Consider the following 18,377-nt stretch of genomic DNA (forward strand, 5'->3'; position numbering starts at 1 on the left):
GCCGGTACCTGGGACTGCTATATCCCCGGCCCAAGGCTTCTCCTTCACCTTGGGGCCGAGAACAGACCAGAGCCAGAGCTCCAAGTCTGCTAATAATAACAACGATCATCACAGTAGCAGAAGTAATGTCATAAGAATAGAAGCTATATTTACTGAGTATTGAAGATGTGGCCAGGCATGAGGCTAAGTGTTTTACACATAGTATCTCATTTAATCCTCACCACAACCCTGTAAAGAAGGTATTATAGTTATCCCCATTGCCTCAGATGAGGAAACTGAGGCACAGGGCCGCTAACTGATAAGCCCAAGGTCACGACTAGTAAGTTGTAGAACCAGGCAGTCTGATTCCTGACCATTACGGCACTCTGTTCCACCCACTGGCATACCTTACCAGGAACCAGACCGCCCGCTTCCTGCTGCCTTCCACAATAGACAGCCGCCTGACCATTCACTTGGTACCCGGTTTTGCCAGGGCCTCACACAGTGCCCGGCACCCAGCAGATGCCCCATAATACTGTTCCATGACTGTGTCCTCCCCCACTCCTCCCTGTTGCTGTGAGCAAAGAAAAGAGGAGAGGTCAGCCCTGCCGGGAATCTGATGAGGAAGGGAAGACCCTGTCCTCACGTAGCTCCTAATCACGTGGAACAGGCAGGACCCAGATGGCAGTCATACACATACACGTGTTCAAACCAAAACCACCAAGGTCTGGGGAGTACCAGCTTTGTGCTAGAGCAAACCAAGAGGGCTTCCTGGAGGAGGCAAGACTCTGAGCTAGTTCTCCTCCCCCTGGCACCTCGCTGCCCCTCCTCTCCTCCCCCTCTCTCCTTACCAGGAATTTCCGCCGCTGCTTCCAGTGGCTGCCCTGGGCATTTGTGCTGCGGTGGGCCTCCGTGGCAACATGGATCAGATCCCACTCTTCCGGAGTGGGCTCTGGTCGCTGCTGCAGTGATCGGATCATCTCCTCCTTCCGCCGCCGCTCCCGGTTCTGCTCGATCAGCTTGCGCTTGGCCACCCGCTTCGAGTCATCTAGAACCACTGTCAACAGGAAGACACAGGCCCTTTGCATGGCACCTCTCCACAACCCTCTCAGAAACTGCTCTTCCCAGTGTACAGGGTGGGGAAACGGAGGGCCAGAGAGGTTGAACGACTTCCGAGCCACCTAGCAGCTGCGTGGCACAACTGGATCATGAGAATCACTGGGACATCACCTCCACTTTGGGCTGATCCAGAGGCACAGCAGGTTCTGGTCTAGAGGGTTATGGCGACAGCAGTTACTAGCAGACCCTGCCACCCAACCCCTAGGCAATGAAAGACATCCTCTCTCACCCAGAAGTGGGGTGTCCTCTCGGGATGGGGTGCTCGGGACTTCTTTCTACCCAAGAACTCCCTCTAAGGCCTGGAGTGGTGAAAGGCAGGTGAGCGCCGGGTTCATGCGCAGGACCCAGAGAGGAACGTTCCTGTCCCCAGGGATGAGGGCAGCAGGGACCAAGACTCGGCACATTCATTTCACCATCGGCCTGACCTGCACTGTCACTTTGCCCTGTGGGCCCTGCGCGTACCTTGGGAGGGAGCTGGCCTATCTGAACTCACCCCCACCCCCAGCCGCCTGGCCCAACTCCCCCCGCACCCCCCCCATCCCCTTACAGTCCATGGCCATGCCCACGGCGATGCACTTCTTAAAGCGGCACAGCTGGCACTGGTTGCGGGTGATCTTATCGATGACACAGCAGCTGTCATACTTGCAGGAGTAGGTGGGATGGAGGTTCTTCTGGATTGTGCGGCGAAAGAAGCCCTGGGGTGGGAGGGAGACGGAGCGCGTTGTCATTCTGGCCTCCCCTCCCTGCACTGACCATGCAGCACACTGCGGGGTGGGGGGTTCGTGAGGGAACCTGGCACGCTCCTGACGCAGCGGGCCCAGGACCCCTGGGCTCTGTGAGGACTGAGGAGGACCTTAGGAACGCACGCCCTCAGCTCCTCCAGCTTTTTGGGGGAGGCGGGTGGTATGTGGGTAGGGGATGGCAGAGGTAGGGGTGATGACTGAAGTATGGAGATCTGGGCCTGGGGGAGGGGGGGCGTGAGGTCCTGCGAAGCCTGAGTAAGAGCAGCATTGGCAGTGCAGGGAATACCCGATCCCCATCGTGTTGCTCAATGACCCTGACCCCAAGACCCTCTCATGCACGCTGCCTGTTGACCATGCAGGTGGCGTTCATGAAATAAGGAGAAGTGGGGGGGGGGGTGGTCCAAACGCCGAAAGAAGGCATTGTGTATGAATTCTAGCAGCTTTCACACAACGTTTTCAGTTCTACAGATTACGACGAACGCCCACTATGTGCCACGCCTTTTCTCTGGGGCCCCGTCACACTGAACGCTGGTGTCCATCCCACAGGGTAGGCGCTGTCCCTATCTCCATTTTGCTGGCTAGAAAACTGAAGCTTGGAGAGATTTAGCAATTTGTCCAAAGTCCCTTCATTTGCTTAAATTGCCCAAATGGCTGAATGGGTGTCAGAGCCAGGACTGGTCCTGAGGCATGGGATACCAAGGTCTGAGCTCTCAGATTCTAGGGTGCATTAAAATCACCTAGGGTGCTCCAGGTCCCTGGACCTCGCTCTGACCTACATCAGACCCTCTAGGGGCGGGGTCAGGCACCCCTGTCCTTTGAGATGCTCTTCTGGAACTCAGGTCTGGGTCCCTGGTCTAGGTCACACTGCGTGTGTCGCCTCCAGGGATACTGCCCTGGGACTCTGCATCCCTGGCGGTCTTGGTTTGGTTGACACCAAGAAAGAAAGGAACCTTCCTGTTTCTTGGAAGGTTTACATTTTCAGGAGGTGATGATCCCAGAAAAAACCATGCAGGTTGAATGTCCGAAGTGAAATCTAATGAAGCCCCCCACCCCGCCCCGACCCCCAAGTCTATGAACTTGTTCCCTCTGCCCGGGGAGACCCTGCCATCCTCTTCTCTCCTGCCCCCCCACCATACTTTCCCACCCAGCTCTGATTCTCACCCTTTCAAGTGCAGTAGAAGCAACTGGGGGACTTGTTCCAAGGCGGATTCCTGGGCTCCACCATAAAAGGTTCTGCTTGGCTAAGGTTGGCATGAGGCCTGGGGATCTGAGTGTAACTAGGACTGCAGGTGGTCCATGAGCCACGTTTTGAAAAGCACTGATGTTGGTTTCAACTGATGTCTGTCTCTCTCTCTGGTAGGCTGTGAGCAGCTTGAGGACAGGGCATAGACTATCCTCCTCACACCTAATACACTGAATGGGTGACTGCGGCTGACATTGACTGAGTGCTTCTTTTGCGTCTGTTACTGTTTTAAATACTCTATGTGGATGATCGCCTTTCATTCTCCCAATAACTCTGTGAGGTAGGTAGCATGATCATTCCCACTTTATAGATGAAGAAACCGAGGCTCAGAGAGATTAGGCATCTTACCGATGAGGGGCGGAGCAGGGATTATGAATGGACAAACGGATGAATGAATAAGAGAGATGATGATGTAATAGGTGAGCTTTAGGTTACATGTTTATAGAGCCATCTGTTGTGCTGGGTGCTGAGAGCCTTGAAAAGCGTGAGATGGGGGCTCAGGCAGTGGGGGAGGGGCAGGAGCTGGCTGGTCCATACCTTGCAGCCCTCACAAGTGATGCAGCGGTAGTGATAACCGGTTGCCTTGTCCCCACACACGACACACTGCTCGTCTTTGTCCAGGTAACTAGGGATATACCCTGGGAGGGAGGAAGGGAGGCAGGCAGGCAGGCATGGCTTGGGCCCCTAGCAGGGAGGCTCTTACACTTTCTGCATTCCCCGACTTCTCTTTCCTGGCCCATCCCCTAGCCCAGCCTCCCTGAAGGGTAGAATCCTGGAGACACATCAGAGGTTATCTTGTCCATCCCCTTCCCTAAGAACATGGAGAATCCCAGAGTTCTTCTGTTTGCCCATTCAGGGCCTTCCTCTCGCTGCGCCCCAGGGGCAAGGGGGTGCAGGAGAAGCAGCAGCAAATGTCAGCAGCTCATCTCGGGGGGGAATACAGCCCCTCAGCTCTTTAGCCCAGGCTCTGATTTTGGGGTGGGGTAGGGGTCTCAGGCAAGAAGGTTATGGGAGAAGGGAAGAGGTCCTTTCTGACCTAATCCGTCTTCAAGGCTGGGGCATGCCCACATCACCCTTCTCACCTTCAGACAAGTCCATCCCAAGCCCTCCAGGAGGCTCTCCCCATGGGACACAGCAGCTGCTGGCACACGCCAGGCGCCAGAAGAGCCCTGGTCTGGCTTGGTGGCGTTCAGGGCAGGGAGGAAGGGCACACACCGCCAGGCTCACCTGACATGCTGGTTTTCAGGGAACATTGGCCGTTCTTTCTTTTTCGCTTTCCATCTGGTGACCTGGCACTGGATGGGGGCAAAGTGGGCAGAATCACAGAGCAGTCTTTGGGCAGCCCCCTTTTCATCCAATAGGCTCAGATAACCCCCCAGGCCCGACTCCCTGCCCCTCATGTCCTCATTCTACCTCCCACCCCTAGGTCAGCTGACAAAACTGACAAGGGTCCAGCTATCTAGAAGCTTCAGAGAGAGATAAGGGGCTTGGCTGGGGCACAAGCATGTTCTAGGGCACACACACACACACACACACACACACACACAGCATTATAGAACCTTAAACAGCCATAATCTACAATATCCACATATTTAAGCCTTCAGTGCATGAGACATGCAGAAAGAATCTTCAGGACATGCTTAAAGTTACATAACCTTTAGAACACACACACACACACACACACACACACACACACACACAACACAAGACCACTAGATATGAATCACGATGCAGCCTTCAGTATAAACCCAAGCATGGTAAATAAGCACCAGGATCTACATAACTAACAATTTTTAGGGCGTTCTCAAATGTGACCTCTAGGATATGCCCATGTGTTACACAACCCTCTGGACAGACACCTAATAATACTCCTCCCTTCCCCCAGTAAACATGTTGCTTGATTTGCAGGTCATACACACATGCTACCTAACCACAGTGACGGAAAACATACAGCGCCCAGCAACTAGAACCCAGAACGAAGAATATGAGAATACGAAAGGACTTCCGAGTCACCCTGTCCCCTCAGCTCTTTTAACAGAGCAGCAGACAGAGGCCCCCCACTTGTGCTTGGTGACCCTGAGCACTGAAACCAGCCGGGACAAGGACCCTGAGCCCCTCCATGCAAGGTATGAGCAACCCACAGCCACGGCACACATGTCACCAGCCTCTCCACATACATGTTACATAACCTCAGCACACACAGGTTACATAAGCCTTCCACATGCATGCACGGATTGTATAACCGCCCACACCCACTCTCCGTGTGGCATGTTGCAGGGCCCCTCCCCTGATGCAGCTCCCAACATACTGACACAGTGACCTTGGTCAGGGTCATAGTCAAAGACATCTCTGTGCGCCACACTCCCGGGAGACTACCCCTGTCTGATTACTACAATGTTTGGAAGGTCAGATCTCCCTCCCCGCTCCAGGAGGGGAGGGTGTCGGGGAACTCTGAGCCACCTAGGGCCCCGGTTGAGCGGCCCGGTTTTCAGCAATTATTAGATTTACAGCCTTTGGGTGCAGTCCCAGGGACAGCCACAAGGTGGCGCAGGGACATGGGGGAGGGGAGGATAACGGGTAGGGGTGCAGCTCTGGGGACTGGGAACCGGGATTCCAGCCTTTCCCTGCTTAGAAGCAGACTCTTCCAGATTCACGAGGTCTGGGCAGGGAAGTACAGAGGTTGCCAGTGAGAGCTACGCAGTGACACGGACACGCCCGATCTTTTTCAGAGCCCACCCCCCACCCCCGCCCTGGGGTGAGTCTTTCGGGAGGGGAAACTCTGGTGCCCTACCCAACTGACAGCCCCATCCATTTCCCCCACCCCTCCAGAGACCCAGTCTTGGGCCCCAGGGCTTTGCCTGGCCAGGCTTCTGGCCTCCTGGCTCAGAATCTGGTCTCCTAGGCAACGGCCACTCTGCTCCCCAGAACAACCCATCCCCCACCCTCTCCCTGGCCATAGACACAAGCTGTACCCAGCTCCAGGGGCACCACGCCAACTGGCACAAAGTTCTGTGCCACTTGGAGTTAATGGGAGAGGTAGAGACCCTCTGGGCTCAAGGGTAACGCCGATCACAGGTAGCCATTCCCAGCTATGTGTGTGGGGCTCATGCCTCCACCGGTAAGCAAAACCTTCGCAGTTGGCATTCACTTCCAGTTCCTGGGAGGGGCCCCATGGCAGCGCCTGCCCTTGCCCATGAACAAGGAAGAGCTTGTGGGGCTCCCAAAAGGTTCCAAATATAAGCATGGGCTAACGAGAGTTACTGGTGCACGTGCCCTGAACGGTCACGTCACGTGCACCACGGCCTGTGGACTGCACACGGGTGGCGATGTGAACAGGCTGGCAGGGAGAGGAGGCAAATGGCGAGACTGTTTGCATTCCACATGCTCAGGTGAGGGCGGCGGAGGGGACACGGGGGGCGGGGGTGGGCATGGGAGCCTGCCCAGTACTGTCCAGGGAGGGGCCATGTGCCTGCCTCGTGTGATTTCTCTGCTCCTTGTCACTTCCCCACTCCAAAATGGGCATCTCGCCTCCAGGAGCCCAATTCCCGTCACATGTGAACATGACCTCATCTCCTGGGCAAAGGTAGGCAGCAGGCTTGCTGGCCTCGCGTCCATTCCCCCAAAGGCCCAAGCTCAGCTCGCTTTTGCCCAACCAGGTGACCGTGCCTGCCGGCTAAGAGTTGGCAAGACCCACTTGCCGGACCCATTACCTGTTCTCCTCTGGGTCTGACCCACACTCCACCTTGCTTGGCTTCTGTTCCATTCACTTTAATTCCATCCAGGATGCCCTCCAGCACGCCAAGAGACTGGGTGGGCACAATGGCCCCCCCCGGCACACCCACAGACTGCCCACCCCCTGCCACCCAGGCCTAGGGCACAGCACCCATGGTGCCCGCCTCAGCACTTGGCCTTTCACACCATGCCCTGCGCCCCAAGGGGGGTGGGCGGTGAGATAGGCCAGGGAGTGGCAGGTGGTAGTGTTGGGGGGAAAGCTGGGTCCGTGGGGGAGACCTGGGCTGGGGGAGTAGCTTCGGAGTCTTGTCCTGTCGAGGTCCCTGCAGAGAGAGGAGAGAGGCAGGGATGAGGTGGCACCATGGTGGAAAGCAGGCTTTTGGTGGCAACATTTGGGGCTCTTTGAGCTCATAACAAGATGGCGGTGGGCATGGAGGGCGGGCACAGGGAGAGAAGCAGGAGAGCCCCTCCGACGGACAGGTCTTAGCAGGCAAAACTGGAGATCCATGTCCTAAGCCCCAGACACGGAAAGGGGTGGAGGGAAAGAATGAGATCATCCATGTACCATGTCTCAGTCCTCACATTCAATCAAGTATCTGGCCCCTAACAATGTCTAATAAATGCTCTTGTTACCACTCATCTAGCCAAGTTTTTATAAAACTCACCATACTATAGGGCGAGAGGGGACCAGAGATGAGCAATTTACAGCCGAGGCATGGGCGGGGGGGGACTTGTGAAGGAAGGATGGGGTGTGGGGATGGGGGCAGGAATGCCCACCTGAGTGCCTTAATGGAGAGAGATACCCAAGACCGTGGGGCGCCGACCTCCCCTGCTGCTGGCCGACTTGTGACTCCACCCCAGCCTCCCAAGGACTCCAGAGCTGTCCAGAGAAGGCCCCAAATCACACTTGCCCAGTCTGAGGACCAGACACCCCAGCTGGTTTAGCTGAGCTGCCACCCACCAGGATGGCAAGGGGTAAAGGAAAGGAAACTAACACGCGTTAACGTCACAGACGAGGAAACTGAGTCTCAGAAAGCTGGTCATGCCCTCAGAGTCACAAAGCTAGTGAGCAGGTGGCTCAGGGCTTAGAACCTCGACGCCTGGCTTGAATGCTTGTCTCGTTCCAATACCTTGGGGGCCAGGGCCGTGCCAGTCTGGGCCCACCGTTCCCTCCACATGCGCCTCTGACCACAGGCTCCCGACCTGAGGCTTACTGTCTGCGCACACAGGCAGGTGTGGGCATGTTCAAGGGGGACAAAGGGTGCAGTTCCCAACACACAACCAACCTTCATCCAGTAGCTGCTGCACCAGAGACCTCGCCCCTGGGCCCTCCGCCCCACCCCGGGAGCTGATAAGGAGCCAGAGTAGGAGGGGATGGGGAGATAAGTCAGGCCATTGGGCAGGGCAGTGGGGCAGGGCTCCTGCATTCAGGTGAGCCCTCAGTGTAGGCAGCGTGGCAGGAGGACAGAAGGGTGGCCCATTCTGCCTTGGATCCCCCCACAAACCAGGACTGGGCACTGGGGGCTAAACAGGAGACGGGGGGGACGGGGGGGTTGTGAGCGGGGAGCCTTAGCCCAGAGAGCCGTCAAGAAAGTAGGTCAAGTTTTTCTTGGCTTGTGGAGAAATTCCTGTTATAAATTTATAATGGCGTAGCCAGCCCTGAGGGGTGGAGGTGGGGGGAGAAGTAGGAGTGGGTGGGGATGCCCAGGGACTGGGCACTGGGGCCTGCCGCTCTCAGCCAGGGCAGTGAGGGGAAGGGGCCAGGGCAGTTGTGGGGTTGGGCTGGACAATAGAGGGCTATTTTCTGTCGCCTGTTTCCACTTCTCTCTGTGCCCAACAAGGCTTCCTTGGGTCTGTCTGTCTGCATCTGAATGTCTCTCTCTCTCTCTGGGTGTCTCCCCATCTCCCCCCCAGGCTGTGCCTCGGTGCTTGGCACACCCTGGCTGCAGTGCTGCCCCCGCCTGTCTCCTGCCCACCTGGCACGCTGCCACCACTTGTTTACAGAGGCTGGAAAAATCCACTCGCCAGCAGGAGGCCCAAGTGCCCCTGGGGAGGGGAGGAGGCAGGCGCAGGAGTGGGCATGCTGAGAGAGGGGCAGCCCTGGGGAGCAGGCCCTGGGGGCAGACGAAGAGGGCCGGGGTGTGTGCAAGTGGGTGTGAGCAGCTGTGGGCCAGGCCAGGCGGAGTACACCAGCAGCAGCCACATGCCATGGGCAATTCCTGCCCCAGGCCATAGCTCTGGAGGACCCCTCCTCCCTCACCTCTGCCACTGCCAGTTGCTACAGGGCACACCTGGGGCAGTGCCAACCTAAGCCACCATGTTTATTTTCCCTTCCCCCTCCCCAGCCCAGCCTTAACTCCACATGTGTCTGGGCACTGCCAAGGGCTAGCACGTGCCCGCCGCGGGAGGGAAGCCTCCTTCTCTGCCTCAACTCCGTGCTGTGCTGAAGGGTGCCTGTCAGCGCGACCAGGCTACACTGCGCCCCTGGCAGTGGGCAGAGGAGAAAGACACTGTCCTCACGGCTTAAGGCACCGTGGCCTGGCATCTAGCAAGAAGCTGGGGATTCCTTGTCATCTCTCTAGGGACACACCTGCGTCTCTGAGGTGACACAGCTAAAGGGCCCAACATTCAGAGAGGCTCATGCCACAGCACATGCCACGTGAGCCTGTGTTAGCTGTGGGCAGAGGAGGGTCAGTGGGGCAGGGGGAGTGGGGCAGGGATACCCACCCTGAAGGGCAGCCCCTCTCCCCTCCCCCCAGAGTCCTTTTTTCTTTTTCTTTTTCTAACCTGGAGTCCTGCTTAATTCCCCCAGCTCCTTCCTGGCACCCAGGCTCAGTCCCAAGGAGGCGGAGGGGGTGGAGCTATGGGGTTCTGAGTCTAGGCTGGACAGTCGGACAGCAAGACCCACCTATCGGCCGGCCTGGCCACCCACTCCCTTTGTCAGATAAGAGCTGCCGGGTGGCAGTGTGGGCAAGGTGCCCGTGGAGGGGGAAGCATTTCATTCAGCTTAAGTGTTTCTGCAACGGGGGGACAGACAAGGCCCCAAGGCGGCACCCGCAGGCACCGTGCCAGGTGCCACTGGCAGACTGTCCCACTCCGCAGTCCTGCGGACCCAAGGAATCTTCCTAAAGGACCCCTGGGGCTGCCAAAGGGGACCCTCTGCGCCCGGAAGCTAGCCCCCAATTCTGTGCACATTACTCTCCTGGGTGTCTGCTCTTGGCTTTGGCCCCACCTGTCTGGGGCCCCTAAACTTTGTCCTTAATGCTCTGAAGGAAGCCCGGCCCTCCTCCTTGCCAAGAAGGAAAGACACACTCACAGAGAGGGGGCCCAGAAAAGGGGAGAAAGAGGAGGAAGACTGGGGAGAAAGAGGAGGAAGACTGGGGTGAAAGAGATGATGGGGGAGAGGGGGAGAAAGATGAGGAGGGGTAAGAACAAAGAGCGGAGCAGGGATGGGGTAGAGGGGGGACGCCTAGGAAGTACAGGGAAAGGAAGAAAGGCAGCAATGAGATGAGGTGGGGGATGGGGAGAGAGGGAGGGAGGGAGAGAGAGGGGCGAGGTGGAGAGGAGGACAGATATGGGGAGGAGAGACAAATGGAGGGGGAGACAAAGAAAGAAAGGTAACAAAGAAAGATGGGGGGGGGGGTTGATTCATGCCCTGCCTAAGTCCCACCCCATGGAGGCTGGGGGAGGGGGAGTAGAAATGGTTTCCACGGTGACAGCTGGTTCTTGGTGGCCTGGCATGTGGGCTATTAATAGTGCCGTGGGTAGGTTCACACCTCCCTCTCCCCTTCCCCTTTGCCTGCTGCTAGGGTGGGGGGAGATACTATCCCCCCCCCCGACTCCTAATGATCTGGCATTGATGCGCTGACCCCATACCACAGGAGTCAAGAAGGGTGATGCTAAGGGGCCCAGGTGACTACGGAACCCAAACATACACACAGGCATGCACAGGCAGACACAGGCATCTGTGTGCAGACCCGCAGTCCCTGGGAGTCTGGCGAAGGTGGAGGCTGCAGCAGCAACACAAGCCCCCCCCACATTGAGGGGTAAATGCCCCTCAGGGGTGGGACCTCGTTTTCCTTTCCCAGGTCCCCCCTGTTCTACTCCCAGGTATGAACTGAGCAGGATTGCCCCACCCAACTCACTACGATCCTAGTTCCAGGAAGGAGAGGAGTGAAGGCGGGGAGGAAGGCACTGTTTGGCAGGTGTGAGATGGCAGAGGAGTACACAGACACAGGCACCGGCTTGGCAAGCGCGAGGGAGGGGGGGATGGAGGGAGGGAGGCCCAGGAGGCAGCACTGCTTGGTGGGCTCCCTCTGGGCACCCATGCGATGGGGTTCTGGGATCTAAAGGCAGTGACCCTTAAGTCTGATCTCCTAGCCACTGTGGGACCCTGGAGGCTAGAGAATGGGAAATGGGGGTGGAGGGGATTGGATCAACAAAGGATCCTGTCCCCCAAAAGAATAGAACAGGAAACTCCCCCCTGGAGGTCAGAGACAGAAGGACATAAACAGCAGCCTTGACTTGGGCCAGATGCCCAGTATTAACATCAAAGACTGTGCTCCCCCCAACATAACCTCACCCACCTGCTGATCCACCCTCCCTCCTCCTAACCAAGCCCAGCTCCAGTCAGGCATCAAGGTGGGTGCCCAGGTCTAGAGGTCACCCCCATGCCCCATGCCCAGCTCCTTGCCTGCCAATCCCTAGAACTGTGTGTCCCCTGACCCAGGTCCCCTCGGGAATGGAAGTGGAAAATGCAAGTAGCCCAGAAAGCAGAGCTAGGAGCACCCCCAGCTGGGCATGGCACACTCTCCCCACCCTCCCCCAGCAGCCAGGGGTAATTGGAGCTGGGCGCTGGGGCAGCTGAAGGCTGGAGGCATGAGTGTCACGGGGCCAAGGCGTTCGCTGGCATCGTGGGCACAGGGCTTGGGGTCCTCCCTTCCCCACTCCCCTCTTCCAAGGAGAGAGGAAGAGGCCAGAGAAAGGAATTGTCACCAAGCCCCGGGGAGCACCGCCCAGGAGGGAAGGAAATGGTGGAAGGGAAAGGCAGGGATGTTCTTCTCCCAGGCACCCCAGGGAGGGGGAAGCTGGCCCCTCCGAGGGAGGGCGGGAGGGAAAGATCGAGGGAGGGGAAAGAGGGAGGAAGGGAAAGGGAGGGAGAGAGAGGAAGAGCGAGAGAGGGAGGGAGAGAGGGGAAAGAGAAGGGGGGAGTGGGAGGGAAGAAATGGGGAGAGAGAGATTAAAAAGTGTGTGTGTGTGTGTGTGTGTGTGTGTGTGTGTGTGTGTGTGTGTCTCGCGCGCACGGCATGCAGGCTGTGCATGCAGTTGGGTCTCAGGCACACACACGGACACGTGCAGACACACACTCACCCCGCATGCGCAGAGCGGCGGCTCCTGTGCTATTCCACAGATATTCAGAGCCCTCCCCAACCCACACATGCACAAAACACGCACACATGGACGCGCGCACAACACACCCACTCACGGATGTGTACAGAAACGCCAATAGCCACCAAAATCTCGTCCCGTTTCCCTTTCCCCGCCCACGCGCCCGGGGAAAAGAGAAAATGAAACAGGCAGCTGAAGCTCGCTGAGCACAGAGCTCACCTCTGCCTGGCAAGAGGAGAGGAGGAGGAGGAGGAAGAGGGGATGGGCTGGGGTTTTGGCCCAGCCATGCCGCCCTTGGCTACTGCTGGAGGGTGTGGCTGTGCCTTCGGCCCTAATCTTTAAGTCCAGCCCGGGGTCCACAGAGCGAATGCTCCCCCCTCAAGGCGAGGGAGCAATGGTAGCATTTTCTGGGCACCGGTAAGTTCCATTTTGCTACCCTTGTCTACCCAGACACGGTCTGACCCCTCCCTCTGGACCACCTCACACAAAGTAAACAAAAGTTAGTTCCTCTTTGGCAGCCCTACCCTGGCCTGCCAAGGAGGAGGACTGCACCATATGCTCAAAAACCAACCGTAAGCCCTCCGCCACACACCAGCCCCAGAGGCCTCCATGAGCCCCTGAGAACCGTCTCTGGTTCTGGCGGCAAGTGTATCCCCACCCTGGAGTGGGCCAGGCCCTGGGAGGGCTGGAGAGTCCACAGGTGTTACTCATGGAGCACAGGTGTCATCCATGTGCATTATTCACCCTCACTCAGAGTGCGGCAGGCACCATTGTCTGGAGATGATGAAAACTCAGGCCCAAATTCAGCAACTGGTGGATGGCAAACACCCAGCTGCCAACTCCCAGCCGGTTCTCTTTCTACTGTGGTCACGCTCGCCTCCCCCACCAACATCTAAACCGTCCCCCAAGCACCTCTGCAGCCATGAGAGCTGGAGTTGAGATTGGCTCCCCAGTGGCTCCCCATAGGGCATCCCCCCGACTCCCCGATATTCTTGCTGCACCTTGGAGGGGAAGAGCTGAATAAAAGGAATTTGGAGGAGAGAGAGGAGTCTTATCACCGGCTTCACAGAGGGAAAAGGCAACCCTGGATCTCAAGGCACCATGCCTACCACACTGAGCCTTCTCAGCGCCACCCCCATTCACATAAATGCCCCCTCCATGCCAGGGCGGGGAATCTGGTGTCTGTCAGCCAGGGTGGGTCCTGGTTGCTCAGTCAATGGTAGGTAGCTGGGCTGCTGGGTCCCCAGGAGAGAGGAAGGGCGTTATACTCTATAAGTAAGGAGGGTTACGGAGAGGAGCCTGCTTTCCTTGTTATTCTCCCTCCTGGTCCTCCCCGCCACCCCCATTCCCAGTGCTCAGACTTGCCCCAACAGAGATGCAGTGATGCCCAAACATTCATGCATGTGCCCCTGACTGGGGAGGTGTGTCCCAGGCTGAGATGCCAAGGACTCCTTTTAAGCAGCAGCTATAAGTCGAGGTTCAGAGAAGCTTGAGGTTGCAGAAACTTGTAGAGGGGAAAATGGTGACACAAAGGCTGAGGAGTCTAGAGATTAGGGACCCATTCTGCCCACGGACCCCACCCTCTCTCATTCCTGCTCCTGTGATGTCCAGGAGCTTCTCCAAGAAATCCAGGGGACCCCAGGCCCACAGGCTTCCCCACTGTAACAGCTAACACATACAGTGCTTGTGAGCACCAGGCACTTTTTAGAGCATTTTTATATATTCTAAATCCTCTGATCCTCAAAAAGCTGAATGAAGTAGGTACTATCATCTCCAAGTTACAGCTAATGCAAGGGGTAGGTTAAATCACTTGCCCAAGGTTATGCAACCAGCAAGTGGCAGAGCTGGGATTCAAACCCAGGCAACCTGGCTCCCAACAAGTCTGTGCTCTTAACCATTATAGGATATTTATTAGCTGCTGGAGGAATAATACCTTGGTCCCTGTGACCAAGCCTCCGTTTTCCCTTCTGTAGCAACCCATGGCTTCTCTGTGGTAGAATCACTACCAGTGCTTCCTCGCCCAAACAGGCCACAGCCAGAGGGGAGCAAAGCAGACATGCCTGGTGTCCCCCGTTCAGATTCACTCTCTGGAAAAGTTGCCCATTCTGCTGCCCTGGGCTGGAGCCTGCACCTCATTCAGCCCTGCGCACAGTCTGGGCAGCTGTACCCTCAGAAACACACTCGGAGGCTGGGCAAAGAGGACACAGCTGTTGGGCATCTCTGAGGTGGGTCTCAGCTGCCAGGGGTGTGGAGAAAGGCCACTGGAGGTCCTGCCAACTCTTGCCACTGCCCATGGGGGTGAGTCTCTTCCAGTGGGTGAGTGAGGTGAGGGGCTCCTCACTGGCCTGGTTGGAGCTAGCCGCCTGCTTGGCGTGCATACCGGGGGGCTTCCACCCATCTGGTGTCTCCTGGCTGAGCCTGGCAGCCTGAGAGGTCAGCATGGGCAGTAGGTAACCCCCTTCCCTATCCCCCGTTCCCAGCCCCCAAAACTTGCTGGCCTGCAGCTGCAGCATTGAGGAAGTGCAGGATGTCCTGAGCAGCCCCCTGCCCCCACCCCCCACCCCAACCTTTCCATGACCCCAGAGGCAGGGCAGGCAGGGACTGAGGAGCGGGGTTTGAGTATTAACAACCGGAAAACTATGAAGACCATCAATGCCAGTTCCCAGCTCTGAGAAAGGAGGTTGTGGCAAAAACAGACAAGAACAGGGGTAGACGGGAGTAGTGACAGGGTGAGAGTTACAGTCTGGCAGACACACAAGGAGAGAGAATCAGACACAGCAAGACAGAGCAACGGAGAGATGGCGTTAGAGAGAAATTCCAAGTCAAAAATACACATCACTCACCCAGACACTCACCAGCATGCAGCCTAAGGAAGGCTTCCAAGTTTAGACAGGAGGGCAGAGGTGGAAAAAGGGGCCAGACTCAGGCTGAGAGGCAGGAACTCCGCTGGGGGAGAGTGAACTGCCCCAGGAAAGGCTCAGACAAAAAATCCCAGCAGGGGCAGCTAGATCCCCCCACCATTCGCTTTTAGGGTGGGGAGGGAGATTCTAGAAGCTCCTTCTCTCAGCAGCCAGGACAACCCCAGCTGCTGGAAGTCACTGGACACTGCTTCAGGCCCATGACTCCGCTCTCTGGAACCCCCACCCCCACCCCCTGTCCCTACTCTCTGCTCTAGTTTCTCTGTCCCTCAAAAAAAAAAAAAAAGAAAGAAAGAAAAGGAAAGAAAAGCTAAACCTGGAGGAAGAAAATAGAAGGAAGCTTAAGGGAAAGAGTCCATGACTATGTGTACATCTGGGGATGGCCTGACTGCAGTCACAGTGTATTTGCTTCTGGGGTTGTCTAGGCACAGCTGTTGGTGTGGACCTGGGCCTGGTGAATGCCTTCTGCACCTGAGTCCCTGGGACAGTGTGTACCTGAGTGCACCTGTGACTGGAGTTCCCACAGTCAATCAATTAACAAGTATTTACAGAGCACTTCCTGTGGCAGGCTCTGGGCGGGATCCTGAACTCTTGGAGTAATTCTGCCAGGTCTCACGCTCATTATCTAGTGCCGTGGGATGACAAGCGATAGAGACCTAGAACGTTATCACGAATGCATTCCTTGCACCATTATGCAGAAAAGTCCTTTCACGCAAACACATTTAATTTTCTTGGGAGCAGGGGTTTTGTTGTATACAGAACCTCAGAGATCCACAGTAGGAGTCCAAGAAAATACTTGTTGCTACATTGTGTATACATGTGTTGATGTGTAACCACGTTTGCTTTGACTGAGTGACAGCCACTGTTACGGCAGGCGATAATGCCTATGTGACTGGGCTCATGAGAGCACGTGTGTGCCTGTGAGTGACAGGGTCTTTTGTAACGTGTGGCTGCGTGCAATTGCCCCGTGTTCATGCATGCGTGCGATAGAGACTTTTTTATGTGGGTGACGGAGACTCCTCCTTGCCCCTGTGTGTGACAGCATCTCCGTGTGACCCTGTGCGTGAGAACGTGCATGGGTCGGTCTCCCGTGGGTGTGTCCCACCCCTCTGAGCTCCCCAGTGCAGCAGCAGCCTGCCTTTTCCCTTGTCCCCATGTGGGTGTGTCCAGCAGCTCCTGTCCTTGAGTCTGCCTGGGTGTCCCTGGCCGTGCATGTGGCTGTCTGTGCGGGCATATCTCAGTGTCTGCATGTCACATTTGCTCCCCCCTCATCTTGGAAAACAGCCCTGTTCATTCCTTCCCCCTCCTAGGGCCAGAGCCATCATTGCGAGGTGGGTTCCCATCCCACTGGCTGTCCTACTGGGACCTCCACCCTGGAAATGGTGGCTCTCTCCATTGCCCGCCAGCCCCAGGCCTTTCTTTCACACCGGACAAGGGAGGGCCCCAGGCAGAGAAGGGGCACCAGAGGAGACACGTTGCAAGGGGAGGGAATAAAAAAGGGGGGGGCACGCACAACACAGGTCCATTCCTCCCTCTTTCTCCAACAACCCTGGCTTGCAATTCCCCTAATCATCTTGGGACCCTCAAATACACTCCCCCACCCCCAGCCACGTTTGTTGCAATTAGGAGTGTTGCACCCGGAGAGCCATGCTCAATTGGGGAGGCGGGTGAAGTTGGGGGGGGGGGAACTTCCCTCTCCGGGGCCCTGCAAGCTCACCAATCCACCCCACTATTACTAGTCTCCGCAACTGGAGGCAGCTTTGCAAAGGCCACTCGGCCTCAGAGGCTAGGGGTGGGGGCCGAGGGGGGGCAGGCCTCCGGCGCACCGTAAACAAACCGCGGCGCGGCGGGCGGGCGGGGGCGCTCGGGCGGCCGGCAGCGGGGCCGGGCCCGGGAATGCGCAGCAGACGGGCCGGACAGAGGCCAGGCGGGCCCTCGAGGGGGAGGCCTGGACGCCATCTCCGCTGGCAAATCCCGGGGCCCACCGACCTCCTAGCAACACCTCCCTTCCCAAGGGCGTAAATTGCAAGCTCCCGGGCTGTGACACGGTCACCGGGGCGTCGGGGTAGGCTGAGGCTGGCGGCGGGTACCCCCCGGGCGCCCCCAGATCGCCGGGGAACTGGCCACAGAGCCCCGCGGCTTTGCATAATCAATCGCGAGGTATTTGCATATTAATGCCCCCTCGCTCCCTCCCTCTTACCTCGGCGTGGCGCGCTGGACCGGGCTGGGCAGCGACGCGGGGTCTCAGCGCCCCGTGCGGGGGGCGTCCATGGGGGGCCGGTAGGGCCCGGGCCGCCCGCCTCCTGCGCCCGGGTGTGAGTGCGAGTGAGCGCGGGGGGGCGGGGGGCGAGTGTGGCGGCCCCGCGGCTCCTCCGGCAGAGGCGGCGGCCGCTCTTGGCTCCTCCCTTCCCCGCCCCGCTCCGGCTGGGGCTCTCGCTCGCGCGCCGGGCCGGCTCGCGGCTGCTCCCTGCAGGCCGCCTCGCCGCCGCCGGCCCGCGCCCCCCGCTCCCTGCCGCGCCCCGGGACCCGGGCCAGCCAGCCGCCCGGCCGCCCCTCTCCTGCCCCCGCCCCCGCCCGGCTCGGACTCGCCGTCCCCACTCCACGGCAGGAGTGGTACTTGGTGACATATTTCGAAAAAGATGTCATTTAAAGAATAGCCTTTGCTCGTTGAAAGAATGGGAGGTTTGGGGGTTTGCATTGTGGGGATGGAGAAGGGAGTATCGACGAGCCTGCCCCTTGTAAGAAGGGAGAGAGATTAAATACCAAACCCTGGGGGTTCAGAGTTTGCTTCTGAGTTCGAGTCCTCTGCCGGTAACTCACTGTGTGACCTTGAGCAATCACCCCCGCTCTCGCGCGGGGGGGGCGGGGGGGGGAGGACGGGGGCAGAGCTTCCTCGACCTGAAAATGCGAGGGTTGGGCAGGTGAACCCTGAGGTCCTTTTCACTTCACTCATCCTGTTTTTAATCCTTCTGGAGGTTTATTTGCCGTTACCTCCCTTCCTCGCTAATTTCTAAGATCCATTGCCTCCCCTTTCCAATGTCGCCCTCTTCCAATACAGGATTTCTCCTCACGGTCACCAGCCATTTCCTCAACCATCTGGCCCCCTACCTGAGCTGAGGAGGGGGCAAGACTTGCCCTACCCCCTCAACTCTCAGCTTCACAGAGGTGGTATTTCCCCCCTCGTTTGCCCCCACCGAAATCCAAATGGTACAGGGGCCAATCTGAGGGGGAGGGCAGGCTGCATAAAAATGGATT

At 57.7% G+C, this 18,377-nt stretch overlaps 1 protein-coding gene across 2 annotated transcripts in view; it reads right to left on the bottom strand.

Annotated features, from left to right (window-relative positions):
- Positions 1–17,534, bottom strand: part of THRA (thyroid hormone receptor alpha) — a 23,979-nt gene extending 6,445 nt beyond the window's left edge. For both annotated transcript variants that reach the window (XM_080677191.1, XM_080677190.1), the window contains exons 1-6: positions 17,323–17,534; positions 6,795–7,139; positions 4,312–4,379; positions 3,622–3,722; positions 1,646–1,793; positions 831–1,036 (exon numbers count right to left, since the gene is read on the bottom strand). In XM_080677191.1, coding sequence (XP_080533317.1) covers positions 831–1,036; positions 1,646–1,793; positions 3,622–3,722; positions 4,312–4,379; positions 6,795–6,847 — 576 coding nt within the window. In that variant the 5' untranslated portion in view covers positions 6,848–7,139; positions 17,323–17,534. The remainder of the gene's footprint in view (positions 1–830; positions 1,037–1,645; positions 1,794–3,621; positions 3,723–4,311; positions 4,380–6,794; positions 7,140–17,322) is intronic.
- Positions 17,535–18,377: the final 843 nt, after the last annotated feature.

This window comes from Plecotus auritus, assembly GCF_963455305.1.
Source record: "Plecotus auritus genome assembly, chromosome: 7".
NCBI lineage: Eukaryota > Metazoa > Chordata > Mammalia > Chiroptera > Vespertilionidae > Plecotus > Plecotus auritus.